The sequence below is a fragment of the Chelonia mydas genome, chromosome 20, assembly GCF_015237465.2.
Source record: "Chelonia mydas isolate rCheMyd1 chromosome 20, rCheMyd1.pri.v2, whole genome shotgun sequence".
Lineage (NCBI taxonomy): Eukaryota > Metazoa > Chordata > Testudines > Cheloniidae > Chelonia > Chelonia mydas.
In genome coordinates, this window is record NC_051260.2 from 1529745 (window position 1) to 1556396 (window position 26652).

Genomic DNA, 26652 nt, shown 5'->3' on the forward strand with positions numbered 1-26652 from the left:
AGGGGGGGTTGGGAGGCAGGACTCCTGGGTTCTCTCCCTGGCTCGGGGTGAGGAGCGGGGTCTAGTGGGTTGGAGTAGGGGGGCCGGGAGGCAGGACTCCTGGGTTCCATTCCCAGCAGTGGGTGGGGAACGTTGCCTACTGGGGCAGAGCGGGAATCAGTCAGGACTCCTGGGTCCCACACTCATTCCCCGGTGCATGGCACCTCCTGGCTGCCCTGGGCAGTGAGGTCCCAGCCGGCTGCTGCAGACCTGTGTCAGGGAGATAATGACAGGGCCCGCGGGAGGTGGAGGAGCTGGTTTTAAATAAAGTGCAAATTGGACACATTAGTTGTGCGGTTTGTTTTCTTTCCAGCTGGGGGATCCTTCCCCCATGGGCAGCATGAGTAAGAGGTGGTGGCTGTCCCAGCATGGGGGGCGGGGGGGCTTTTTGCCATCCCCCGGGTGACTCACCTGCTGGAGTCCCAGCAGCTCCCCAGGTGCCCCGTGAGGTCAGAGCCCTCAGCCACAGCCCAAACCAAAGGTTGGCAAGGGGGGGCCCTTCACTCATTCATTGCCCCCCCCTTGCCCACGGGGACCCAGCGAGGCTGCCAAGGGCCACGCCTCCCCCAGCACCGAAATACCCCACCCAGGATTCATGCATCTGGAGGGATGGCGGGGGGGCAGGACTCCTGGTGTCTATTATGGGAGGGGAGTGGGGTCTAGCGGGGGTGTGAGCGTGGGGGGCTGGGAGCCAGGACTCCTGGGTTCTCTCCCAGCCCCTGGCCTCCACAGACCCATGTTATTCAATACAGCTTTGCTGCGGGGGCAGGCCGGCGGCTGCGATGGGGGTGGGGAGAAGCTCCCCCCAAACAAAGAGCCCCGGGACCGAGCCGCGCCCCGGAGCCCCGCCCCGCGTGCCAGGGGGCTGGGAGCTGCGCCCGCGGGCCGGCTGCGGGGCAAACTTGGGTGCGTGGCGCCCTCTAGTGGCGGTTACGGGAACGGCGGCCTCCAGCCGCCTCCCAATTGTTTGGGGATGGGCGCGGGGGGGAGGGTCTCTTCTACCCTCCCTGCGTTTGGTTGTGAACCCTGGTGCCGGGGTCGGGGATTCTCACCCCGCCCGCCCCCCACCAGGGAGTCAGCAACCCAGTGTTGTGACTCGCCTGTTTCTTGAAGGCCTTTCATCTCCAAGGAGCCCAAAGCCTCTTTCCCCAGCAATGGCTCCGCCCAGCAGGGAAATGCAGCCACCTCTGGGGTGGGGTGCAGCAGCTGTTTGGAGGCACAGGGGATCCCTCACCCAGCAATGGAATGCAGCCACCTCTGGGGCAGAGCCCTGCAGCTGTTTGTCAGCAAAGCTGCACAGGAGTCCAGGCCCGGGCAGCTGCAAGTAGCGAGGGGTTGGTCAGGGTATAAACTCACAGACAGGGCAACAAGGCCGGGGCAGAGGCCCCCCCAGGGGTTTATTTCTCTGTGGAACATTTTACAGCAGGCTCAATTCACACAGAAGATTCTGGGGTACAGACACAGAATCCTCCATTAACTGCCCCCTGGCAGGGCCGTATCCAGGGCAGGGTGAGTGGGGCAGCTGCCCAGGGTGCAAAGGCACGGGGGGTGGGGGGGGAATGGGGTGTAAAAATGGTGAAAAAACCCGATGGGAGTGTGTGCAAATATGCTTGCTCACCACAGGCGCTAAAACGCCTTGTTACGGCTCTGCCAGGAACGGTGACAGGGCCCGGGGTGCCAGGCCGGCACTGACTACGCAGATGGCGTGAGAGGGAGCCCGGCCTGGGGGGCCTAGCTGGGTCTAACCCGGTGCGTCCGTTCCAGTCGGCTCCCTGCACCCCTCTGGGCTCCCAGCCCCACCCCTGGTGATGAGCCCTTCTGGGGGTCAGCCTTGTTCTCCCAAAACTAAGGGGTATTTGAGTTGCCCGGCTCAGCCATACCCCACCAAGCCACACCCTGTCAGGACACGCCCCTCATGGACACGCCCTGCCAGGCCCCGCCCCTCCTAAATATGTGAGAAAGAGAGAGGAGGGCAGGGGCAAGGGGAAAAAAGCGCAGGGTGCACGAGTGGGGCAGGGCCCTTCCATTGCCCTCACCCCCTTCTGGGCCCCGCTGCCCCGGCCCCGCTCAACTCCAACCCCCCTGGCCGCCCAGCCTCAGGGCTGGGTCCCGCCCCGGCCCCCGGGAGCCCCCCCTGGCCGGCCGGGCGGACGGTGGCGTCGGAGCCGCTGCTCTCCAGGCTGCTGCTGCTGTAGGCCAGGGCGTCGTGGCGCGGGCGCCCCCCCCAGGCCACAGGGCTGCGCGGGGCCGGGCCCTCGGGCTCCTCGTCCGTGTCCGAGTCGGGCGCCGTGTGCCGGCGGATGCGGGACACGGCCTCGCGCAGGTCGCGGGTGCAGAGCGCCGGGCGCTTGGCGCCGGGCCGGGCTCGGGGACGCAGGGCCTGCGGCTCGCCGCGACTGGCACCGTCCCCGGGAGCCTCCCTGCCCCAACCCGGCCCGGGGTCCGCTGGTGGATGGGTGCCATCCCCAGGGGTCTCCCTGCTGCACGGGACCCCCGGCGGCTCTTCGGGGGAAGCAGCCGGGCTGGGCAGCCCATGCACTCTGGGGACCCCCACCAGCGGCTCCGGGCTGCCAGGAAGGGCTGCTCCTGCCTGCTGGCCCCAGCGCCCAGGGGTCTCTTGCGGGGCACAGGACCCTTGCTGCTCCACCAGGCCCAGCTCGGCCGTGGGGAGCCCCAAGATGCGAGCCGCCCTCTCCCCCAGGGAGCCGGCCCCGTGGGAAGGGGAAGGCGGTGGGGGCCCTGCCGCCCACTCGGAGGCCCCAAGGTGGGGTCGGCTGGCCAAGAGCAGCCTCTGGCATGGCGAGGCCGGGTCCCGGGGCGGGGGGGACCCCAGGAGCTGCACCTGCTTCCGCCGGGGGGGCGGGATGTACTCGGCGCGGATCACCACGCAGGTGGCATCGATCACAAAGACGCCCCCATGGCAGCTTCGGCCTTCGGTTGTGGGGGACTGGCCAGGTGCCTTCCCCGCGGGGTGGGGAGAAGGGGGTGCCCTGCGTTCTGGCCGGCCCCTCTGCTCCCAGCCCTCCCGCTGCCCACTCCCGGCGCTGCCCCTGGAGCTGGGCGCATAGCCAAAGCCCCAGCCGGAGGGGAGTCGCTGCCATCCCGGGGCAGAGCTGGGCCCCCCTGCATCCCAGCCCCCGGAGCCATGGGCCCTGCCAGCCTCTCCGGATGCCCGGGGCAGCGTGTGGCTGCCACCGTCTGGGGTGGACAGCGGGCGGAAGAGGGAGTCGGCCGAGCCACCCCGGGCCGTGGGTCGCACCGCGCCCTCCAGCCCCGGGCAGAAGAGCCCTGACCCAGCCCGGCGCCCCAGGGAGCCCGACCCCGCGTGGTAGCTCCAGCCACCCAGGACCTCCTCGGGGAGCCTGGCCAGCCGCTGCCGGGGGCGGCCTGAGCAGGGGGTGGGCTCCGGGCTGCCTCCGGCGGGCCCCTTCCCATGGGGTGCTGCCCGGCCCCGCTTGGCAGCCGGCGGCTTGGGGGCGGCGCGGGGCCGCTTGGTGGGGAGGGTGCGGTGGGGTGCGTCGTAGGCGGGGGGCGAGACATAGGGTGGGGGCCGCGGCTCGTTCGGCTTGCGGCTGCCCTGCCCCACCCGGAGCCGCCTCAGCATGTGGGTCTCATAGCTGGGGGGCCCGGCTGGGGGTGCCCCCCCGGCGCTCCCTGCCAGCCGCCTCCTGCCCAGGACGCTGGCCGCTGCCCCTTGCCCCCTCCTCTCTGGGGGGGCTGCCCAGCCCAGGCCCCTCCTGCCCTCCGAGCCGCCCCTCGGCTTCCTCTCGTTGGGGGCGTCCCAGTCCCCTGGCGCCCCCTTCCCCAGCAGGGGGTCGCCGCTGGAGGGCAGGTGCTGCGGAGGAATCGTCTTGCTCCACGTGGGGTCCTGGTGCGCACGGGGCCCCGGGCGCCGGGCCGGCCACAGCTCAGCCGCGAGGCGCTTCTCCAGACACCTGCAAGGCAGAGACCCGCTCAGGGCCCAGCCTGGCGGGAGGGGACCCAGCCGCCCCACCCACTGCTAGGCCGCTTGCCGGGGGTGGGGCTCAGAGGCCCCGGATAGCTCACTGTGGGGGTGGGGAGGGTCCCACTAACTGGGGGGGGGTGCACACCAGGGTGGAACGTGGGGCGACCCTGCTCCTAGCACTGCCTCTCCCACCCTGGCAGACACCCCCTGGCTTTCCTGGCCCCGCGGGGAGGGCAGCAGTGGGGTTTGCCGTGTGCAGGAAGCGGGGGTGACTGATGGGAATCGGGGAGCCTTGGCCAGCAGTGCAGGGGCAGGGGGGCCCTGTTGGGTTGACGCCAGGGAAAGGGGAGATGCGTCCCAGTGCTGACCCACAGCCCCCTTCTAGCCCAGCCCTGGGCTCCCCCCGTCACACAACTCTGCCGGTGCCCCTCACTCCTGACCTGCAGCCCCCTGCTCAGGCAAGCGAGCCTAGGGAAAAGCTTTGCAAAGCGATGCCCTCCGCCCCCCGGGAGGAATGATCTAGTGAGACAGGCCCTGACTCACGCGTACTCCCCCGAGATGCTCCGGTAGATCCAGGGGGTGCCGGAGCCCCGTGCGGGCCAGTGCCCTGGGTCCATGGCGCTGCCGTGGCTGCAACAAGAGACCGTGTTAATCTCAACCACCAGCAGGTCCGTCCGCTTGCAGATCTGCAGGTGCCCAGTGCCCGGTGCCCCCCATGGCTCATGGCCCCCCAGCACTGGGCAGCCCAGCATGGTCCCAGGGGACTTGCTTGTCCGGGCGTGGTGAGCCGGGCGAGCCCACGAGGGAGCGCTCCGCGGAGAGGGAGGGCTGGGGGCTGCCTGCGCCCACGGGCTGCTTGCGAGCTTGGGAGCTCTGCGCCAGGGCTGTGTCGGGAGCAGCTCTTTGTGCGGGCGGGTGAGTGCCAGCCTGCCAGCAGCCGGAACAGAGCGTGCACACGGGGAGACAGGCACGCAGCATGCACACACACACTCAGAGTGCTTGGACCGTGCACGCCCTGAAACACACGCAGCTCCCCAGCCGGGCCTGCAGCCTGGCCCCTGCCAGGATACCTGGCATGGCCCCTCTCCCGGTGCCCTGCAGACACCCTGCTCCCCCCAGCACCCACTGGCGCCTGGCTGGGCCATGGACGATGGCAGGACCTGCAGCTGAACCCCATGAATGCTGCCCGCTCCCCGACTGCTCTGCGGGACACCACGTGGTCATGGGGGGCCTGGGGCTTGTTGCTGGGGGACACCCCCTTCCCAAGTGATGCCCCAGACCCTGGGCTGCCCCCACGTACCTGCTGACGGCACCTCCTGCAAGCCCAGCTGGGCGGAGCTCAGCTCAGCCTGGGGCCCGTGTGTGGGGGGGTCATTGCTGGGTTAATGGGGATCCCTCCACCCAGCAGCGCTAGGGCCTCGGCAAGGCGATGGGCGCGTGGTACCTGCCCCCCACGACTGAAAGGGCCTCCCAGCTGCTATCCCCCCCACCAAAGCTCTGCTGGTGTCACGACACCCCCCCAGCCCTGCCGGGGGAGGGGGCAGCGCCGAGCAAAGCTGCTTAGTGGTTAGAGCCAGGACGCCTGGGTTCTGTCCCCGGCTCTGGGAGGGGCGTGTGGGGCTGGGCGCCAGGATGCCTCGCCCGGCCAGGGCCACGGTGCCTCAGCCCTGAGCCTGCCACACGGGGCATGGAGGAATGAACCCACTGAAGGGGGAGGGTCAGGGCTCAGCCCCCCCAGGCTTTACACAGGGACCCCCCCTTCCCCCCGAGAGATGCCGCAATCACAAAAATTACAAGGTTTGGCACAACGTGCTGCAGCCCACGCCGGCTCCGAGCGAAACCTAGCAACCAGGCGCCGGCATGGCAACGGGCCCCGGCACGGGTGGCACCAGCTCTGCCGAGAGGGGCTGGGGGGCTCTGCCGAGGCGATAGCGGGGGCCCCAACGAGTCGGGCTGGGGGCTTATCCCTCTGGGCAGAGCAGCAGGTGGGGGGCTCTGCTCTGCTCTGCCCAGGGTGTGCACTGGGGACAAGGGTCCCTGCTCAGTACTGCTGACGGGAACCCAGGAGATCGGGACGGGGTCATGGCCCCCTCAGACTCAGGGCTCCCACCCGGGCCAGAGCAGGATCCGGCCCCCAGGGCAGGGAGGTACCAGGCCGCACCCAGTGCGGGAGACAAGCCTGGGCAGACGCCCCCTGTGCCCACCTCTCAGCCCTGCCCCCCATGACCTGGCTGCCTGTTTCCGTCGCTCGTTGGGCTCTGGGCTGGATCGGCGCCTTCGCCCCCTCCGAGCCGCGGCCCTCGGACACCGACCCCAGCTGGATTGCAGGGCCCTGGAGCCGGGACGGCAGCACTGACAGGAGCAGGCGGCTCTGGGGCCGTGTTATTCCTCAGCCCCCCCGGGCCCTCGCAGCCTCCCACCCGGCAGGGAATGTGCCTGGCTCAGCACCGCCCGGGGAGGCGCCAGGGCTGGCGAAGCCTCGCCATGCAGGGGAGCTGGGGCACTGAGATGGGCGAGGACTTGGGGGGGGGGGGGATGAAAGTCCCCCACCATGTCCCTTGCCTCGAGACCCCCGTTCTCAAGAGGCCTGTTGGTGACACTGCTGGGCTTGGAGCTCACGGAAGCCTGTCGACCCCACACCTGCCCCAGCCACTGGTGGGTGGGTCACCCCCCACCCCCCGGCACCTGTCACCCCCTCCCCACCTTCCCTGCAGCCTGCACCTGGCAGCCCCAGGCCTCCCATCCTGCAGCCTGCACCTGGCACCCCCCTAGTTCCCCCGCTGCTGATCCTGATCCTCCCCAAGACAAGTGGCTGCTAGTTAAGTTCATGGGAGCTAGTTTAAGCTCCCAGCCTTGCCCATGTCCCCACTCTCCCCCCCCGCCCCAGGTCAGAGGCGGCTGCAGGCCAAGCCTTGGGACCGTGGTGGGGGTTGCTTAGGGGGGTGGGGCAAAGCCCAGGTAGTGAAAGGCCAATGCCTTCAGTGAGGTGGGGGGTGTCCATGATGTGACGAAGTGGGACTGTTCTTAATGTTTCCTCTGAATAGTGTGGGGGTGCCTCAGTTTCCCCTAGGCAGTTCTTAAGTATCTAGGGGGTGGGGTAAGGGTGTATGATTGTTGCAGAGCCCTAGAGGGCAGGTGTGTGCAGGGGTCTGGACACAGAGAAGGGCCGACACCCTGTTTCCTGGCCACTGATGGCCTGGGCCCTTCCCCCTGCAAGGTGAGAGCTAAAGGGCTGGAGAACAAAGGAATCAGGTGACCTCCTGGCCAGGGACAGCAGCTGGGCTACCCAGCCTGTGCTAGCAAGGCCCTGGGGCCACGCGCAGAGCCAGGCCGGGGTCCCGGGCACTGAGGAGGCTCCTGTGAACAGAGGAACCCAGGAGTCCTGACTCCAAGAGCCATGTACTTACCTCTGGCTCAGGCTCAGAACCCAGGCGTCCTGGTGCCCAGCTCTGACCACTAGCCCATGCTCCCTTCCTCCTTACCCCTCCCCCAGCTGGCCCCTCCCTGCAGACGCCCCCAGACCGGCTGCTGTCCTGGGCTGCCTGGCCACCCCTCCCGGCCCAGCGGCTCCCCGGCGGGTCTCTGAGCCAGGGGAACCAGGGAGCTGCCAGAGGCTGGCGCCTGGAGGAGGGGTCCTACAACCCCCCCTCGCCCCCTGGCTCTTTCCAGCCCTTTTAGAAAACCCACGGGTGGAACAAACAGGGATTTACGGCTGGACAACGACGCAGGCTCAGCGGATTCCCGGCCACCCCGCCCCGGGGATGGTCACACTGTGGGGCGGGCAGGGAAGCAACCCCCCCTGCACCACCCGTTGAGCCGAAAGCACCCAGTGACCCACTGGGTCGGGGGGGGGGGACCAGCAGGCCCTGCTCTTTGCTCCAGCTAGCCAGTTCCCAGGGGTCCCCGCAAGGGACCAGGGCCCAAGCAGTGCTGGGCAGCGACTCAGGTTCGAATCCCCGTGCTGGGCGGGGGAGGGTAGGAGGGAGACGCCCCAGCATCGAACACGCCCCCCATGGCAGCTGTTTCTGGCCCCAGTGAGGCTCTTACAGGGCCCATGCACCAGGCGAGTGTGTGCAGTGCTGCCCCCTGCTGGCAAACCCCAGGGCTGGGGTAGCGGGATTGACGGGGTGGGGGGGGGAGCCCAGGGCTGGGGTAGTAGGGGGCTGCGGGTCGGGAGAGAGGGGCACTGGCAGGGCTGGGGGGAGCCCTGGCTGGGCTAGCAGGGGCTGCGGGTCAGGGGTGAGGGGCAATGGGAGGGCTGGTGGGGGGGAGCCCTGGCTGGGCTAGCAGGGGCTGCGGGTCAGGGGCAATGGGAGGGCGGGGGGGGAAAGCCCTGGCTGGGCTAGCAGGGGCTGCGGGTCGGGAGAGAGGGGCACTGGCAGGGCTGGGGGGAGCCCTGGCTGGGCTAGCAGGGGCTGCGGGTCAGGGGTGAGGGGCAATGGGAGGGCGGGGGGGGGAAAGCCCTGGCTGGGCTAGCAGGGGCTGCGGGTCAGGGGTGAGGGGCAATGGGAGGGCTGGGGCGGGGCGGGGGGGAGAGCCCTGGCTGGGCTAGCAGGGGCTGCGGGTCAGGGGTGAGGGGCAATGGGAGGGCTGGGGGGGGGGCGGGGAGCCCTGGCTGGGCTAGCAGGGGCTGCGGGTCGGGATTCTGTTCTGTTCCATGCAGGTTCTCATCCCACTCATGGCATCCTGGTACCGAGGCACCTTTCAGCCGGGCACTGGGCGACTTGGCCAACATCTGGTCTGTGTGGCTGGATCTCGCGCTCTGCCCGGCCGGAGGGGTTGCCTGCGTGCAGGGCAGGGGTTGGTTTGTTTACAGGCACAGAGAGTGGGGCTGGACGGGCCCTCCCGAGGCACCTAGTCCAGCCCCTTGTGCTGAGGTAGGGCCCAGGACCCCCAGCCCAGCCCTGACGGGCGTGTCCCACCTAGCCTGAAAACCCTCCAGAGCCAGGGATTCCACCCCCCCTTGGACCTCGTATCCACCTGGCAGCCCCGTGCTGGTCCTGCCTCTCACTTGATGCCCGTCAGCCCCAAGGGATCTGCAGAGTTCGCAGGTCCCCCCGGCTCTCCCTCGCCCCAGACTCCCGGGGCCCAGCGTGACCCGTTCCTCCCAGGCCGGGGGTTCGAACCCTCGGCTCGTTCCTGCTGCTCTGCTCCGGCCTGCCTCGCGCTGACCCCCCGCAGCGATGACCCAGCGCCGAGCAGCAGGACAACGCCCACCCGTGCCCGCCGTACGCTGCTCCCCCAGCTCCCCAGAACGATACTCCCCTTTTCCCAGCTCCACCCCCTTGTTGGCTCATGGGGTCTGCGGTTCACGCTGAGCCCGGCTCCTTTCCGGCCATGGGACCCTCGCGCCAGTTTGCCCGTGTGCAGCTGCACTTTCGATTTTTCCTTCCCCACGGACGTACTTAGCACTTGTCCTCACTGAATTTCATCGTGTGGAAGGTCATTTTGGATTCAAATCCTGCCCTCCGAAGTGCTTGCAACCCTGCCCAGCTTGGGGCCAGCGGCAGATGTTCTAAGCATCCTCTGCCCCATCACCCACGTCATTAATGAAAACACTGACGAGCAGCAGCCCCAGGAGCGAGCCCCGTGGGACCCTGCGAGAGACGCCCTCAAGTTTCACAGCAGCCCCTTGCTAACGACGCAGAGTCTGATCCATCAGCCACTTACGCAGCCATCTAAGAGTAGCGTCATCTAGACACGCGGCCGGATTTTTATTGCAGACTTACAATAACCGAGCAGTGATGGGTGCAGATACTGTGGGGGCGGGGTCCCAGGCACAAGCCCCTGGGAGTCTCCTCACCCCCACATCCCAACGGCCACCAGCCCAGACTCCGACTAAAGACGGGTCCCCACCCTGGGCCAGCGAGAGGACGAGTGAGTGAGGCCCCTGCCCCAGGCCGGGGCTCCAGCAACAGGCTACAAAAACAGTGCTCAGTAAAAACAGAGTTTGGACTTTCTTAAGGGAAGGGGGGAAATCACTGGGGTATGGGGGGAGGGCAGTTTCAGATGCCCGGGGGCAGGGCCGTGTGGCGTTGCAGGGCAGGAGCTGGTTGAGATCTGACCCCCGGGGGGAGAGGGGGATGAAATAAAGAAACGGTTCCAGCCCCCGGGGGGGAGGGGCGCAGACATGGGAACAGGCCAGCACCGTGGGGCAGCTGATCACACAGGGCTTCCCTGGCCATTTCAGGAGGGGCTGGCAGCACCAGTGCAGGGTGCCCAGCTAGGATCTCCCCGGCCAAGTGATGCCCAACACATGGTGTTGATGCCCTGGTAGGGCCTGGGGGCCCAGCCCTGCCCCACTCCCTATGGATGGAGCAGCCCAGCCTGCCTGGGAGAACTGGGTGGGCTTATTGCTGGCTTTTGGCTGGCGTGCAGCCCCCCCATCCCGCCTGCTTGGGGGGCTGCGGCTCGGGAGGCGTGATGCTGGTGGAGCAGGGCAGGGCCAGCGGGTGATGGGTGGCCAGGGGGGCCTGGCATCCATGGTCCCTGTCCCTCAGAGCCCCACCGCGGCGACAGTCTCAGAACAGGCAGCGGGGTGCCCCCCTCAGGGCTGCGGCCCGCCCGGGAGCACCAGCGCCTGCAGGATGTCAGAGAGGGAGACGATGCCCTTCACCACTTCGTTCTCATCCACCACCACCAGCCTGTGGACCTGCGGCAGACAGACAGACCACGGTCAGCCAGGGGCCCTGCAGCCCAAGGGAGCTCGGAGCCCCCAGCACTGACACTGGGGTTTGGGCCAGGAAACGGGGGGAGGCGGAGCCGTGGGCAGGGTGGGGTGGGATTGGCTAGGACAGGGGGGCTAATGCCAGTGCCTGGGGGGGCCAGGCTTACTGGGAGGGAAGAGTTGTCCCCGCCCCTGGTCTCCCATCCAAGTCCCTGGCTTGGGTTGTGTCCCTCCCCATGGGTCGACAGGAAGGGTCACGTAGGGCATGGGGGAGGCCATGGTAGGCTCCCGAGGGGCATGGGGGCTAGGAGGGGCACCGCAGGGCATGGGGGGGATCCGGGGGTGGGCCCAGGGATAGGAAGGGCCGCACAGGGGGAGATTACCTCGGCCTCCACCAGGCGGTTGATGATGGTCTCCAGGGTCTCGTGTTTGTAGCACGTGAGCACCCCCTCGAAGTACTGCGAGCGATGCTGCAGGGCCTGCGTCACCGTCACGTCCAGGTTGTTGTACATCTTCTCGGCCGCCAGGTTCTGGGGATGGGGGGCGAACAGGGGAGCTGCACTCGCTGGCCCCAGAGCAAACCCTGCCTGCGGCTCTCACTCTGCCCCACAGCAATCTGCCCCCCAGTGGGGGCTAAACTCGGCCGTGCCCAGCAGCAACAGCCACCCACGGGCAACAACTCAGGGGGTGTCTGTGTGTGACACCCATGTGCCAAGTGGGGGGAGCACCAAGTCCCACCAGCCGATACAGGCACCCCCCATCCCACCAGCCCCACGCCCAATCCCACCAGCTGGCGTAGGTACACCCCCACCCCAAGCTCTGCATTGGGGATGGTACTTACAATGACGTCAAACTTGGAGTAAATGTCCACGACCCGACCTGAGACAGAGGAGGGGAGGGGGTGGTGAGACGGGGACAGGGCCTGGCTCCCTCCCTCCCCGCAGCTGGCTGACGCTGAGGTTCCAGCCCTGCAGGGCCCTCTGGGGGCCTGGCCTCGTCGTGGGAGCTCAGAACTGGCGGGATACGGGGCCAGGGGAGGACGGGGGGGGGCTGGTATTGGTTCCATCCAGGGGGGTGACGGACAATGCAGGGGTCAATACCCGTGTTTTACCTCCCCCATGCTGCCTGGCAGCTCCCGGGACCCGGGGGATTCTCAGGGGTCCCAGACTGCGCTCCATGAACTTGAGGGTCCATCAATTCGCTTCCTGACAGGGCTACAGAGGGGCTGGCAGGAGAGGGAGAGCCGAGCGTGGGAGAGGGATGCAGGGAGCGCGGGAAATAGGCGGCCCCCGGCCCAGCGTGGTGTCTGGGTAAGCTGGGAGCCCTGGTTTGCAGCCGCGGCTCAGGATTGGCGTATTTCTATCCAGCGCACTGCCCCGGGGTGGGGGTGGGGGGTCTGGCTCTGCATGGGGGGGTCTCAGCTTGGCATGGCCCACCGGGGGAGGGGAGCTCGCAGGCAGTCCAGTCCAGACCAGTGTACCGAGGAATGAGCCGCCTCCGGAGTGGGGGGCCAAGCAGGCTCCTGCCGGGGGGGGCACGGGGGAGATACAGAGACTGCGGGCTCAAGGGGGCAGCTGGCCCTGAGCTGGGACACGCCATGTTCTCCCCCCCCCGCCCCTCCTCACCTGACTCGTCCACCACAGGCAGGGCGGAGACACGGTGTTGCACGAAGATGCCCAGGGCCACGTACAGCGGCGTGTTGGCGCGCACCAGGGCGATGTTGGCATAGGTGCCGATCTTCAGCTGCTCCAGGGTTTGGCCCATGAATTCCGGCTTTGGGACCTCCGCTATCTACAGGGAATACAGAAGCGGGGGGTGTCATGTGCCACCAGCCCGGCCTGTTGGGGGTGGGGGGGAGCCCCTGCAGCCAGAGGAGAGCGGTGTGAACCACCTTCTCAGCCCGACGGCAGGGGCTGGGCGGCGCCATCACGGTCTGAGCAGGGGACACGCAGCTGTTCCTTGGCGCCAGGTGGGGGCATCCGGCTGGCGTCCACGTGGCAGCCTGGGCGAGGCGTGTTCCCGCCGGGGGCCAGCTGGACGGGGCGGGCGCCCAAGCCAGGGCAACAACTGAGCAGGGGACACCGCCCCCGCCCCGAGTCCCTGCAGGGGGCAGCGGGCAGAGCGTCAGCGAGGGCCCGGGTGGGCAGGACTTACGAAGAGCTTGAGGAACTTGAGGATGCGTTTGTGCGTGAGGATGTAGAGCGTGTTCCCGGAGTCCGGGTCGATGACGGGCAGCCGGTGGATCTTGTTCCGGATCAGCGAGGAGACGGCGTCGAAGAGGCTGCGAGGCAGAAGGGGGCAGGGTAGACAGGTGCCCTGAGTATGGGTAGAGCCCCCCGGACTCCTGAGTTCTCCTCCCAGCGAGCAGTGGCTAGTGCAGGGCTCCTCGGCTTGCTCGGCCAGCAGTGGATGGCAGCCTGTAGCCCCAGAGCCTGTAACCATCGTATGGGGACCAGCCCTCCATGGGGTCTTAGGCCAGGCCTGGGCTGTCAGGCGCTAGGGCAATGCACATAAATAATCCCCCACCGCCCCCTTTCCCAGAGGGCACGGGGAGCCCTCAGCCCCCCAGCGGGGCCGGCAGCCAAGGTCTTACCTGGCACTGGGGGAGATGCAGACCAGTGGCTTGAAGGAGTCTTGCAGATAGACCTCTGTGGGGGAGAGGAGACGCGCTCAGCGAGACACTGAGCGGGGGCCGCAGCGCAGGTGGGGTCCCAGCCAAGGGCGGGGGGGGCACGTGGGGAGGAGCCATGAGAGGTGGGGCAGGCACGTGGGCCTGAGGCAGCTTTCAGCTCTGGTTGGAAACAGACCAGCTCTGTCCTTGGCACGGGGGGTTTTGCAGCGCCCAGGGGATCCCAGCCCCCCACCCATGGCACAGTACCCCTCAGCTCCCCCTTCGGTTCTCCCCCCCGGCACCACTGCACCTCCCCTACACTGTGCTCCCCTCCTTCTCCTTCATCCTCACCCCCGAAACACACCGCCCCCCCCTTACCTCGCCATGTTTCGATTTTATGCTCCTCCAGCTCGTAGATTTGAACCTAGACGCAGGGGGGAGGGGAGTTAGCCTCAGTCATCTCGGCCGTAAGCCCGAGCGCGGCTTGGGGACTGTGTCCGGGGCAGGGGGTGGGAGGCACAGTCCCCAGCGCTAACAGCCCCGCCCAGGAACGAGGGGCGTGACCCTGTTGCTGGTGGGGCCATTGCTGGGGGCTTGGTTATAACCCTCAGCCCCACAGGAACAAAGCTGGCAGGGGCAGGGGCCCATGCAGCCCCACGGAGCTGGGGCGGGTACCCATCCCTGGCACCAGGGCAGGAGGGGCCCATCTTTACCATGGCCGACTTGTAGTAGCGATGGAGGATGTTGATGAAGTCAGTGATGGTCAGCATCCCTGGAGGGAAGAGAGCAAGTGAGTGGGGCAAGAAGCCTCCGGGCAGCCCGGTCCCCAGGGCCCTTCTGGCCCCCAGAGCACCCCCCTCCCCCCGAGCTGCGGCCCGGACTTACCCACAAAGCTTTGCTTCTTGCTGTCCCAGAGCGGGGCGGCCCGCACGCCATTGGTGACCAGCGCGAAGAAGGCTTTCTTCACCTGCAGCCCAACACAGACGCACATCAGACTGGGGGGGATGGGTGGGCAGTGCCTGTCACGGTTCCCGGGAGGTGGGGGAGGGCTGGAGGGGGCTCCTGCGGGGGTCAGAGGCAGGATGGCCTGTCAGAGGTCGTGGGGCAACCTGTGCAGCCAGGGGGCTGGAGCAGCCAGCACTGGGGGCCGAGCCCAGGGAAGCTTGTCTCAGGGCCTCCTGCCCCCCGGGGTGAGCCCACCTGTGCCGTGGGGGACCCACCTGGGGTGTGGGCACACACGTAGCCACCTCCAGTCTTCCCACCGTCTAGGTGTGCACCCAGTGCCCAGCCCTGCCCGCTGCCCCCGCAAAGCACCCACCTGCAGGGAGGTGTCGAAGACGACCAGCTTGGAGCTGGTGGGGATCAGGTCGTAGCAGCGATGGGACCTCATGAAGCAGGAGTACACCCCGCTGCCAGGCTCCGCGTCTGCGGGAAGAAGGCGCAGTTAGGGGGCTGGGGGAGGGGAGTGCAGGGGCCTGCTCCGGCAGTGAGACTGGGCAGGAAGTGGGCATGCTGTGCCCCCGGAGCGGTGTTGACCTGGGAATGTGGCAGGGGAGTTTCACTGGGGATGGGAGACCTGAGAGCCTGTCACCTGAGCCGGGGAGGGGGAGGTAACACCTCTGCCCCGGAAACTGGACAAAGGCCAGAGGAAAGAGCCTGTTGGGGGGGGAGGGGGGGGTTGGTTGGTTGGTTTCACTTTGGTGCTGGAACGCAGGGAACCCCAAGGCTGGGGTCTAAGCTCCCTGTCCCCCAGAAGGACTTGACTGAGAGGTCCTGGTATCACGGAGTGTGGGGGAGTCCAGGCCCTGCACCCCTCTTCCTGGGATTCACTGAGACTCTCAGCCAGCCAGTAAAACAGAAGGTTTATTGGACAACAGGAACACAGTCTAAAACAGAGCTTGTGGGTACCACCAGGACCCCTCAGTCAAGTCCTTCTGGGGAGCAGGGAGCTTAGACCCCAGCCCTGGGGTTCCCTGCGTTCCTCCACCCAGCCCCAAACTGAAACTAAACCCCCCCAGCAGGCTCCCTCCTGCAGCCTCTGTCCACATTCCCGGGCAGAGGTGTCACCTCCCCCTCCCGGCTCAGGTTACAGGCTCTCAGGTCTCCCATCCCCAGTGAAACCCCCCTGCCACATTCCCAGGGCAACACACACCCCCCCCCCCCGCCCAGGGTCACATCTGGTTGTACCCACAACCTCTCGTTTAGACTGTGTTCCTATTGTCCAATAAACCTCCCGTTTTACTGGCTGGCTGAGAGTCACGGTGAATCCCAGGAAGAGGGGTGCAGGGCCCGGACTCCCCCACCTGCCATGACAGAAGAGCTGTCAGTGCAGAGGGGAAGGTCTGGGGGGTCAAAGGGGTCCTTCTCCGAGGAGCAGCTCTTGCTCCCAGTCTGGGAGCATGCCCCCCTCCCCTGCATCCCGTGCCTAGCCCAGGCTCCCCTAGCCTGCCTGAGCGCTCGCTCCCCCCAGCTGGGGGCTGTGTGCAGGGGGATGGGCCCAACGGGAGACAGTCCTGCAGAGAGCGACAGACCCGCCCCAGGAGCTGGGAGGACAGGCTGAAAACCCAGGGGAAGAGGAGCCTGCGGGGCTGAGAACGGTTTCAGGGCTGGCAGAGGAGGGTGATAGATCGTTCTCCATCCCCGGAGGACGGACAAACCCCTGCCAGGTCTAGCTGGTCTAGCGAACACAGCGCAGGGGACTGGGCCAGACACGCCCGTCTGGTCTGAGACCCCGTATGCCCGGATGCCCCCTTGCCCTGACCCAGCCCTCACCTTCGGGTGCCATGGGGCACTTCTCGGCAATGCTCTCAGGAACCGGGCCCTGCAGACAGACAGAAATCAGAGACTCCCCAGCGACCCACAGTGCTGTGCCCCCCACCCTGAGATGAGACCCTCCCCTAGAGCAGAGCAGAGCAGCTGCTGGGAAGAGGAGAAGCAACTGGGGACACTGGAAATAAGATGGGTCGCACTCCTGCCCCATAACACGGACTCATTGTTTTGGGAAAGGAACATGGCAGCCCTGCTGCAGGCAACCCCCCACCCCACCCCCACACAGGGGGCACCCCCCCCCCACGCAGCCCTGCTCCTGCAGCACCTTAAAAAACCTCTTTCACAAATCATTTTTAAAGTCCCCCCCTGCCCCACACACAGCTGCACTGTGCCCCTCTCTCTGCGCTGTGCCCGGCGCTACCCGCCCCGCTCAGGGCACGGCGCGCACGAGGCATGGCAGCGGGTTTCCTTCCCCTGCCCATTCCCAGGGGAAATCCCACTCCACCCAGCCAGTGCCCTTTAACCTCCTGCCGGCCCAAGCAGCGATTCCTGGGCCCAGCTGAGTGGGGAAGTGACTTGCCCACACAGCGAGGCAGAGCCGAGTGAGAAAAGAACCCAGGAGTCCCGGCTCCCAGGCTCTGCTCTAACCTGCTCCTTCCCTTGGGCAAATCCTTCGCTCCCGGAGCTGAGCAGTGCTGGGTTTCAAGGTGGGTGAGCTGGGGGGTGGCTGGGGCCATAATGCCCGTCAGGCTGCAAGGTGCCTGAGCCAGGGAGCTGCCGGGAGGAAGTGAAAGCCAAGCCTCACTTTTCACTTTCCTTTTCAGAGAGGGAACCTGGCTCCAGCCCAGGGCTGGCCGTGCTCTCGAGGAAGCTCCGGCCGCTACAAGGGAGCGACCTCTTCTCCTTCATGTCAACTGATCTCAGGGCGCTTTGCAAACTGCACCCAGGAACCGCTTCTCATGCCTCCGACAGGCAGCCACCTCTGCGGCAGAGCCCGGCCGCTGCTTACCGCGTGCAGCAACGCGGCCCCAGGGCTCGGGACAGGGAAGGAGAATCCTGCCCCCAATTCAGAAAGAGAAGGGACGCTGGAGGGGGCAGGAGGCCCCAGGTGGGATGCGCCCAGCACACAAGCCTAGCACCTTGACAGCCCCCGGTGGCCACGCCCTGGCAGCGATGCCCCATTAGATGAACCATCGCTGCGGAGGGAGCCCAAGAGCCGGCCGGCCAAGGCCCGGGGCCAGTCCCGGATCCGGCCGCATCTCAGCATGGAGACCACGGAGGCTTTAGGCACATGGACATTTCTCCAGCAGGAACCAGACTGAGTCCCCTTGCTCATCCCACCATGGCCACTGCCATGCGGCGAGGACTTAGACCAGACTTGGCACCCCAACCACAGTCTTGCTAAACCCCCTAGGGACGATCGCCCGGCTGGCCGCAGGCTCCCTGACAGCCCCAAGCCGAGGGCTCTGTCCCTTTAAGCCAGGCCCTGCACCAGCCTGCCTGAAACACGGACAGCACTGGCCCGTGGGCACTGCCCCAGCACCCAGATTCAGCAACACGCCCCCGGCCGCTCTGCTGCAGGGGCGCGTGGCCTCGGGGTGCATGGGGGAGCCTTGCCTGGACAGTTACAAGGTGCTCCCCCAGCACGTCCCAGGGCACAGGACTGCCCCATGCAGCCAGGTCCATGCCTGGAGCCAAGCAGCGGGGCTGGGATGTGCACTAAGGAATGGGAAGCAAATCCCACCCGGCCCTCTGGCCTCCAACCTCCACGGGCTGCCCTGGGCGGGGATTTTAACCCCTAGGGCGCGCACACAGCGGGTGGGCAGGGACCGCAGCCCGGCCGAGCTCTGAACGCTATTTCCAGGCCAGGAGCCCCCCAGAGCCTGGCAGACCCCCTCCCCGGGCTGCAGGCATACATCAGTGTCTCAGCCGGGGCACCGAGGGAGCTGGCCGGGGACACACCGGAGTCCCCAGCCCGGGGCTCAGCACAGCAAAGGCCCAGGAGGAGGAAATGAGGGATCTGGGCGCAGGCGGGGCTGGGCACGGAGCTCACACCCCCGGGGCGCGGGGCGCCCTCCAGAAGAGCAGCTCCCGGGCCGCCCAGAGGAATCCGTGCCCGGCCGCGGGTCGGGGCCGTAGCCCCAGAGGGGGCCCCCCAGCCCCTTGGCGGGGCCACGCTCCGGCCGGGGGGCGCAGCAGGCAGGGCTGGAGGCGGGCGAGAGCCCCCAGGACAGACACGAGAAAAGGGCTTTGGGCTCACGGCTCAGGCGCCAGGGAGAGGAGGCGGCAAGGCCAGGCCAGCGGGGCACAGACGAGGCCCCCAGGGGACCGGGCCCCGGGCCGGCCTGGCTCGCCCGGGGGTTGCCGAGGCGGGAAGTGCCGTAGCCCCAGGGCCCCTGCGCCAGGCGCTGCCACTCGCCCCGGGGCCCGCGGACCTTTCGCTCTCGGGCCCGGGCGGGGGGGCCAGGGCATGGGGGGGGCTCGGGCCAGGCAGGACGCGGGGCCCCTGGGGGCCGGGCTGGGACTCAGAGCGGGGGGGGGTCACCGGGGGGCCGGGTCTGCCCCCCCAGGGGCCGCGTGGGGGGGGGCACGTGCTGGGGGACCCGGGGGGGGTCTCTGCTCCGGGGCCCCTCCCAGGATAGGGGACCCCGCAGCCCCCCCCCACTGCAGGGGGAGTCTAAGGGGGGTGACGCAACCCCCGGGGGGGCCATTCTCAGGGGCCCCCCCGGGGGGTCCGATGCGGGGGGGCCCGATCCGGGTGCCGGGACGGGGCCCGATCCGGGGGGCTCCCCACGCGGGCCGGCCGGGGCCCCCCCCCGTCCCGGGGCCGGCCGGGCTCTTACCGCCTCCATGGCCGCGGCTCGTCTCGCTCCCGCCGAGCACCCGGGGGCAGCAGCGGGCGGGGCCGGGGCCGCTTCACTTCCGCCCGGATCTACTTCAGCCGCTTCCGCCAGCAGAGGTCATGTGACCGGAAGGAGACGCGGGAAGAAACCGGCGGATAAAATGACCCCTGAACCCAGTGACCTTTGACCCCCACGGAGCTGGGACCTCCCTGCCCTTAATTATAAGGGGGCGGGGGCCCAGAGTAGGCCCTGGGGGGGGGCACAGGGGTGGGGGGGTCACAGACTAGGCCCTGGGGGGCACAAGCTGGGCATTGGGGGGCGCACAGGGGTGGGGGGGCACAGACTAGGCGCCGGGGGGCACAAGCTGGGCACTGGGGGGGGCATAGGGGTGGGGGGGCACAGACTAGGCCCTGGGGGGGCACAGACTAGGCCCTGGGGGGCACAAGCTGGGCACTGGGGGGGCATAGGGGTGGGGGGGCACAGACTAGGCCCCAGGGGGCACAAGCTGGGCACTGGGGGGGGCATAGGGGTGGGGGGGCACAGACTAGGCCCCGGGGGGCACAAGCTGGGCACTAGGGGGGCATAGGGGTGGGGGGGCACAGACTAGGCCCTGGGGGGGCACAGACTAGGCCCCGGGGGGCACAAGCTGGGCACTGGGGGGGCATAGGGGTGGGGGGGCACAGACTAGGCCCCAGGGGGCACAAGCTGGGCACTGGGGGGGCATAGGGGTGGGGGGCACAGACTAGGCCCTGGGGGGGCACAGGGGTGGGGGAGGGTCACAGACTAGGTTCCGGGGAGCACAAGCTGGGCACTGGGGGTCCCAGGCTGGGGCAGGTTTTCACACTCGTTCTCTCAGTCCTCACCTGCGGGAAGGACGCACTTTACCCCCCCCCCCCCCCGGGCCTGGGGAACTCTCTGCCACCAGCTCTCCCTGCGGCCACGGCGGGCACCGGGCTCCCAGCAGGGCTGCATCTCGCTGGACTAGAGTAGGAAACACCAAAGCAGAGTTAGGGGCTGGAAGCTCTTCCAGGCAGGAGCCAGCCATGAGCTCGAGGGCACCACCCTGGGGCAAAGTTATCCCCTAATTGTCCAGGGGGGTATTTCTTGCACCGTCCTTTGAAGCAGCTGGTGCTGATATGCGGTAGAGATAGGGCTGGGACCTGTCCAAGTTTTCCAACCATAGTCCTGTTTTTTTAGGTAACTGGCCCGAGAACTCAGGGTGCTCAGTGCCCGTGGGAAGCTGTCCCATTTAATGGGCTCAGGATCATCCCCGATGTCGCAGGTTTTCATACCTCAGAAGGGGCAACCCCAGGTAGAGGACAGAGCCTGGGCTGTAAGGAGGCACTGATCCAATCCCCTACAATGATGCCTGTAGAGGGGAGCCTCAGCAGCCTTCTATCACCGATTGGGAAACGTGCGTGCGGCCGCCTTTCAATCATAGCAGCAGGGAAGGGGCAACCTCACACCACCCAGCTCTGGTCAAAGTGCTCCTCTTTAAAACCTGGGGGGAGTAATGGCCCTTTGGCCCCAGCTCTGGCACCCATGCACCACTGGAGCACAGCGACTCTCCTACAAAATCTTTTCCCAGAGGAGGCTGGTAGGAGCATGAGCTGGGAACTTGAGCTGCATTTAAATTTGGGGGAGGGAGGGGAGGGAAGAGAGAATATGGAACAACAACAAAAACCACAGGCGGAAGTCCAAGATCACCCAGTATTTAAAATGCACTTTTATTTTTTTCCTTTAAAAACAAACTCAGAGAAGCAAAATTTGAAACTCACTCTTTGCCTCTTTAAACATAAATTATATACATTTCAAAATTATATCCAATACAAAACATGCCACATACAAGTTCATTTTTTTGTTTTTCTTAAAAAAGGAATAATTTTATTTTTTCCATTCTTTTCTTTGTTACGAAGGACCACCTCGCTGTACAGGGTACACACAAAAAATAAAACCCCAAAACACACAGGAAGATTCCTCACAGAGTCCACGCTTGCCATAGTTTTATTTTAAACTTTATTTTTTTAAAAAAACCCAACAAAATAATAAATGGTTATTTCAGGGTCATAAAAGGTAAAACTTAGAAGATAATATCTGCAACTGTAAACAAACAGAAGTATTGGACAAGGCTTTGAATGCAATTTTACAAGCAGAGAACTTTAAAAAAAAAAATCAAATGTCAGCTCTGGGGCTGGATTATAGTTTATATAAAAATTAAAAACTGTATAGGGTTCCCCCCTCCCCAGCTAAAATCTACAGGACTATTTTATACTCTAACCATAGTCTAAAAAGTCTTACAACCTGCTATATTCTGGTATTTTCTTTCCTCTTTCCCAGCTTTAATTGTTTTTTTGTAGTAATTTTTTAAATTTTTATTTTATACACTTTACAGCCTTCCAAGTTAATGGAAAAAAACAAAAAAGTTATACTGGCTTTTTCTCTCTCACACATCTTTATTTTAAAATAACATCCAGTGGTTTTATTATTGGTAAAAACGGTTTTTTCTCTACACAGCTCCCATTTTATTTACAGGGTTAAATTTAAATTTTGTGTATAGTTTTTATTTTATTATTCCCTGCCCTCACCCCGAGTTCCAACATTTCATTTTAAACCTTTTGCAGCTTTGAATAGTTGCAGAAGCAGCTTTTTAAAAACACGACACTTCTTCTCTCTCACTCAAAATCTTTTGATTTAAAAACATAAAATGCCCTGGGGCCCCCTCCCCCAGATTTCACTCCCCCCAAAATAAATCTCACTTCATTTCATTCCCTCTCCCGCCCCAGGAGAGGAAGGAAGTTTAATACAAAAGAGACCCCTCCTCAGCTGAGCCAGGCAGCTGTGGCATGGGAGAGCACTGCAGGAGTTCGTTCTGCTTCTTTCCTCCCAACTGTGCTATTCCCTATGCCATCCCCGAGGGGGTGGGGGTGTCAGGCCTTTGTGCGTTAAGAGATGTCAAACGATACAGTTTACTGGAAAGGGGCAGCGAGAGCGGGACCTCCTGCCCCATCTGGTTTACAGCAGTCTTAGAAGGTCCCTCCCGGATGAGCATTCAACCGTCAGCAAGAGGGTGCTGTGGCAGGGGGAGGCTGGAGGACGAGACGTGGTGCCCGGTTTGTAATGTCACCAATCCTCTCCCTTCCCTGGGGAGCCCACGCCTGGCAGGAGGCTCCTGGACCCCGTCACATACGGGGTTTCTATTTAACAATGAAGACAAGAGCAGGGAGTGGGGAGGATGTTTGCTCCCCCTGGTTGAGTTATGGAACATGCCCCCCCTTCCCCCCCCAAGATCTCCCCTCCCGCACCGTCCAAAATCTCAGCCAAGCAGAGCACAGAAGAGAGCCCCCCAAGATTCTAATATATACAAGCTAAGGTATAAATAGATAAATACCCCCCATACCACGCCGACATTACAGACCCAGACAGCCTCCTCAGGCCAGCCTGGAGCAGCAGTTCTGCTAGTGAAAGGGGAGCTGGTTAGTGGGGGAGCGGAGTGGCTGAGGCAGGGCCCAGAGCAGAGCTTGGCCCCCTACCCCACCCCCAGACTCAGGAGTATGGCAGCAGCCTGAAACCAGGCTCCCCATGGAGCTCAGCTCCTCCAGCCCCAGGGGCTTGAACGGACACCTGGTCTCCCCGACACGCTGGGCTCAGTGTCCGGCAGCGGCGCTCGGGGGCTGCTTGCACTGGGCTGGGAAGGTGGGTGGAAGCAGGGCCAGGGTCTTGGCACGTTCTAATTCAAGCCCCGAACCCCCACCTCTCCTGGGCTCTGCCTCTGGGCTGGCAGCAGAGAGCCCAGCTTTGTGCACGGTGGGGGAGTCGCCAGGAACACACCTGTGCACCTAACCGGGCGGGCCCCACAGGTGGGGGGAGGGGATCCTGGGATATTTTATGGTCTCTCTCCTTCCAGGCAGAACCAGGTCAGAGCTCAAGGCAACAATCTCCCTCTGCCCCAGGCTCCCCCCACGGCCACTAGTTCTCATTCAGAACGAGGAAGGTTGCGTGTGGTCAGTCTCGGAGGGAGGGTCACATTGAAAACAGCAGAATCTAACACTTAAAATGAGGTAGGTTTGGGTGCAGAGGCTCCTTGCGTCCATGGGGGTGGGGAGCCCTTTTCTGCACGCGGCTCTCCCCAGCTCTGCTCCAGCAGCGGGTGCCTCCTTCACATGCTCACGGTGCTTTCGTTGACGGAACAAGAAATAAACCGAAGCCCAAGCGAGCTCTGTCTGTCTCCAGAGAGCCGGGCTGGGAGGTTTGGGATTGTCAAGCTCAAGGAGTCTCTTTGTTACCTTGGTAAGTTAGCGAGCAAATATTATTAGTTTTTTTTTTTTTAAACAGACAGACTGGATCTGAGCTCCCCGTGGGTCCTATACCTCGGCCGCCCCGCCCCGGACTCCAAGCTGGAGCACCCCGATCACCCCGCATCCATCCAGTTATTTACAGTGAGCAAGGCGGACAGGGCAGGTTTTGTTGGTGCCACAGGCCCCACCCTCCTCACAAAACAAAACAAAGAAAACCCTGAGTTGCCAGTTCATCGGTTCCACTCATGGCGCTGCGGCCACCCACCCGGGGAGAGCAGCGCCCTGCCAGCAGAGGCCCAGGGCCGAGGCACGCAGGGCTGGAGTGGCTAGGGAGAGCACCGAGGTCCCTGGTCTTTTCGATACGCCCTCCCTGTGGAGGTGAGGCGGGCAGCATCCGATGGGTGTGAGCAAGGACGGGCGCCCCCTGGAGCCACCTCGCCTTTGGAACCGAAGGTGGCCCCGGCTGATCCACCTGCACCAACCTCGCTTCCTGGGTTCCAGATGGGGACGTTTCCCCTGCGCCATCTCTGCGTCCCCTGCCCCCAGCATGGCAAAGGGGGAGGAGAACCCGCAACAGAGGCCTCCTTCAGCAGGCTCTGCTGTGCCCCCGGGGCTGCCTGTGACTGGTGGCCCCGTGGTGGCTAGTTCATCCATTTCCTGCAGTTCCAGGCTCCGCAGTGGCAGGGGATCTTATGCTGATCGTCTTCAAAGTCAAACTGGTAGTCGTAGGTCAGCTGGGGGCGAGAGGGGCAGAGAGTCACAGAGCCAGCAACGCCCTGGCAGACCGGCAGCACTCACGCCACCAGCTGCCGAGCCGCACCATGCCTGCCCCCTCCTGGCCCCGTGCAGCCCCGCCCCGTCCTGGCCCAACTTGTGGGGGGAGGAGGGGGGCCCTGGTGCACCCCACCCCCCCTCCTCGCCTGTCTCCAGGGGGCCAGCCACAGCCCTGCCCCCTCCTGGCCCACCCAGACTCTGCTTTGATTGGTTCCTCTTGTGGGGCCGGAGCTCCCCCTAGTGGCTGATCTCTCCCCAGTGCTCTGACCAGCTCGGGGTGCGCCTATGGGAAGGCTGGCGTGTGCGTGCGTGCTGGGTGACCTGCTGGGCAGATGCTGCTAAGGGGGGCCCCGCCCGCTGCGCCAAGCTCCCTGAGCCAGGAGGCAGCACTAACCGCATGCCAGAAGCCCCAAGGCCAGGCTGGGACCCCCGCCCCCCCCCTCGTGGACCCAGTCCCCTACCTCCTCCCCTTTGGGAATCCGGCGGCTGGAAATGATAATGATCTTATCTTCCTTGTCGAAGGTCACGACCTCAGCCACACAGTTTGGGGCGCAGGAGTGGTTAATGTACCTGGCAGGAAGGGCAGAGAGGAGGCGTCAGAGTGGGGATCTGGGCGAGCCCAGAGTGAGCGGGTCAGGCCCTGCATCCCCCTGCCCCCCAGCAGGAATGCTCAGGCACAGCTTGGGGGGCGAAAAACAAGACTTGATATGTCGAGTCAATGCCAGGGACCCCTTGCACAGCTTGGGAGGGGAGACAGGGGCCTGACATACAGACCAGAGGGTAGGGGGGGCTAGAGGCAGGACTCCTGGGTTCTCTTCCCAGCTCTGCCACTGCCAAATCCCTTCCTCACTCTGCCTCGGTTTCCAAGTTCCCCACAGCCCCCAGCTCATGGGGCTGACGCGGGCTAGGCCCTCCAGGTTTACAGGGAGCAACGTGACTGCGCTCACCCAACAGGGCAGGTACCCCCTGTGCAGCTGGCCTTTCAACCGGAGATCGCGTCAGACTTGAACCCAGCACCTTTCGGATTGTAGTCGAGCGCCGTAAGTTCTCAGCCACTGCCCTCCGCACAGCGGGGGTGGGAGAGGGTGTCAGTGACTGCAGAGCACCCAGCTGAAGAAAGCTAGAGGGGGCAAGCGGCTCCCACGGGGGCATTTCCCCCAAACTCCAGCACTACCTCCCCCAGGGGCCATTTGCCCCAAACCCCAGCACCGCCGCCACCCCCCCCCTCCCCCGGCCATGTGCCCCACACCCTCACCTGGCTGGGCCCCCCGTCAGCGTGGCGTCGATGACGTGTTCATTGTTGATGCGGAACATGTAGATTCCTCTGTTCTGGGAGCCAGAAGAGCAGAGAAAGCCAGTTATGCAGCCGCAGGGCCAAGGGTGTCCCTGGGACAACCCTGGGTCTGAGCCCACAGGGTGCTCCAGGCCTCACCCAGTCCCTGTGGTGTCTCCCCCTCCCTCCCTCCCCCCCCAGACCCACCCCTCACACACACCTGCTCCTCGTAGATCTTCTCGCGCCGGTTGGCCACCTCGTTGCGGATGATGGTGCCGATGTACTCGATGACCATGGTGTGCTTCTCCAGGTCCTTGGCGGCATAGAGCCCCAGCCCCTGGATGCGGGAGCGCGCCAGGTACACGTTGTTCTTCCACTCGGTCTTGAGGCGGCGGTACTGCGAGGACTTGGAGTGCACAAACTGCTTGCTGTAGGGCGTGTTGGTCTCCCCCGTGAAGGTGCTCTGGTAGGCCTTGGACATGCTGGTGCTGTTCAGGGTGTGGGGCCTGCAGCAGGCGGACAGCATGGGCACGGCGGCAGTGGGGAGATGGGGGAGGGACCAGCACTGACCTCCCCCAGCCCCGAGCACATGGGGCCCCAAGGGAGTGGCTGGGAGAGCCCAGCCCGTTGAGGCTCAGTTTGCAATTCCCTCCCGCCCAGCCCCAGGCCTGGGGAACCCCAGATCCAACCCAGGCCAGGGCCCCTCCCCCACAGGTGGCCCCCCAAGGGGCATGGCCCCCCTCCCTCTCCCCCGCTAACCGTTTGTAGTGGGTGAGGATCTTGGGCTCGGACCGGGCACAGCCGGTGGGGTTGATCATGAGCGGCAGCTCCATCAGCGGGTGGCGCCCGTAGCGGAACAGGTAATTCTGGCAGCTCTCCACGCCAGGCAGCTGGGAGGGAGCAAGCAGAACCCACCGTGGGTTGGCTGACAGCACCCCAGGCCCGGTGCCTGGAGGGGATCCACTGAAAAGGACGAGCCCTGTTCCGCACCCCCATCCCCTCGGGGCCGTGGGCAGGGGGGCCACCCCTGGGGGTGCGAGTGCTTCCCTGAATGTGCCCAGCTGGCACCGGCCCCTGTGCTGGGCCACAGTCCCCGGGGGGTCCCGGCCGATGTGGTTCCAAGCATATCGCCAGGTGCTGTGTCCCTCCCGCCCCTCGCTGTCGAGAGACCCCCCAGCCTGCCCCTCCCGTCGGGTGAGGGGTTCAGGGCTCCCCCTGGGTACATACGGACTCGGCAATGCGCAGCACCGCGTGCACCGTGAGACCAAAGAGCTCCTCGCCCTTCAGGTACTCGGGGAAGAGCCGCAGCATGTCGGCCTCCTTCCTCATGGCCGCCACTGGCTCGATGATGCGGTTCCAGACGGCTGGGGGGGGAGGGAAAAAGATGAGACTTGGCTTCCGGACCTGCTCCCCACCAGCCCCCCTCACCCCCAGC

The 26652-nt window shown here is 65.3% G+C and overlaps 3 protein-coding genes across 7 annotated transcripts in view; all 3 read right to left on the reverse strand.

Annotated features, from left to right (window-relative positions):
* Positions 1 to 1313: 1313 nt before the first annotated feature.
* Positions 1314 to 6604, reverse strand: DDN (dendrin). Of its 2 annotated transcripts, XM_043533157.1 has the most exons (3): positions 6213 to 6604; positions 4529 to 4615; positions 1314 to 3974 (listed from the first exon to the last, which is right to left on the reverse strand). In XM_043533157.1, the coding sequence occupies exons 2-3, from the start codon at positions 4600 to 4602 to the stop codon at positions 2072 to 2074; spliced, it is 1977 nt and encodes a 658-aa protein (XP_043389092.1). In that variant the 5' UTR covers positions 4603 to 4615; positions 6213 to 6604; the 3' UTR covers positions 1314 to 2071. The 2 variants fall into 2 exon arrangements, with proteins under 2 accessions (XP_043389092.1, XP_043389091.1); XM_043533156.1 differs by lacking the exon at positions 6213 to 6604 and having other exon boundaries at positions 4529 to 5464.
* Positions 6605 to 9670: 3066 nt separating this feature from the next.
* Positions 9671 to 19069, reverse strand: PRKAG1 (protein kinase AMP-activated non-catalytic subunit gamma 1). 2 transcript variants are annotated; one of them, XM_037884066.2, is made up of 12 exons: positions 18876 to 19069; positions 16036 to 16084; positions 14582 to 14688; positions 14149 to 14230; positions 13977 to 14035; positions 13642 to 13687; positions 13246 to 13300; positions 12807 to 12933; positions 12278 to 12443; positions 11494 to 11531; positions 11036 to 11182; positions 9671 to 10637 (listed from the first exon to the last, which is right to left on the reverse strand). In XM_037884066.2, the coding sequence occupies exons 1-12, from the start codon at positions 18882 to 18884 to the stop codon at positions 10533 to 10535; spliced, it is 990 nt and encodes a 329-aa protein (XP_037739994.1). In that variant the 5' UTR covers positions 18885 to 19069; the 3' UTR covers positions 9671 to 10532. The 2 variants fall into 2 exon arrangements, with proteins under 2 accessions (XP_037739994.1, XP_037739995.1); XM_037884067.2 differs by lacking the exon at positions 18876 to 19069 and adding an exon at positions 16681 to 17335.
* A 1509-nt stretch (positions 19070 to 20578) lies between these two features.
* The window catches only part of KMT2D (lysine methyltransferase 2D), a 49756-nt gene continuing 43682 nt past the window's right edge, over positions 20579 to 26652 (reverse strand). For all 3 annotated transcript variants that reach the window (XM_043532706.1, XM_043532705.1, XM_043532704.1), the window contains 6 exons: positions 26445 to 26581; positions 25977 to 26107; positions 25438 to 25723; positions 25200 to 25273; positions 24406 to 24514; positions 20579 to 23904 (listed from right to left, as the gene is read on the reverse strand). In XM_043532706.1, the coding sequence (XP_043388641.1) occupies positions 23812 to 23904; positions 24406 to 24514; positions 25200 to 25273; positions 25438 to 25723; positions 25977 to 26107; positions 26445 to 26581 (830 nt within the window). In that variant the 3' untranslated portion in view covers positions 20579 to 23811. The remainder of the gene's footprint in view (positions 23905 to 24405; positions 24515 to 25199; positions 25274 to 25437; positions 25724 to 25976; positions 26108 to 26444; positions 26582 to 26652) is intronic.

Excerpts from the sequence above, each read along its gene's own strand:
- DDN (XM_043533156.1), bottom strand. The coding sequence starts at position 5,130 with ATGGCCCAGCCAGGCGCCAGTGGGTGCTGGGGGGAGCAGGGTGTCTGC. Across the intron at positions 3,975-4,528 it reads AGCATCTCGGGGGAGTACGC|GTGTCTGGAGAAGCGCCTCG; the intron begins GTGAGTCAGGGC and ends TCTGCCTTGCAG.
- PRKAG1 (XM_037884066.2), bottom strand. Across the intron at positions 14,036-14,148 it reads CAAGAAGCAAAGCTTTGTGG|GGATGCTGACCATCACTGAC; the intron begins GTAAGTCCGGGC and ends TCTTCCCTCCAG. Across the intron at positions 11,532-12,277 it reads GCCTGTGGTGGACGAGTCAG|GTCGGGTCGTGGACATTTAC; the intron begins GTGAGGAGGGGC and ends CCTCTGTCTCAG.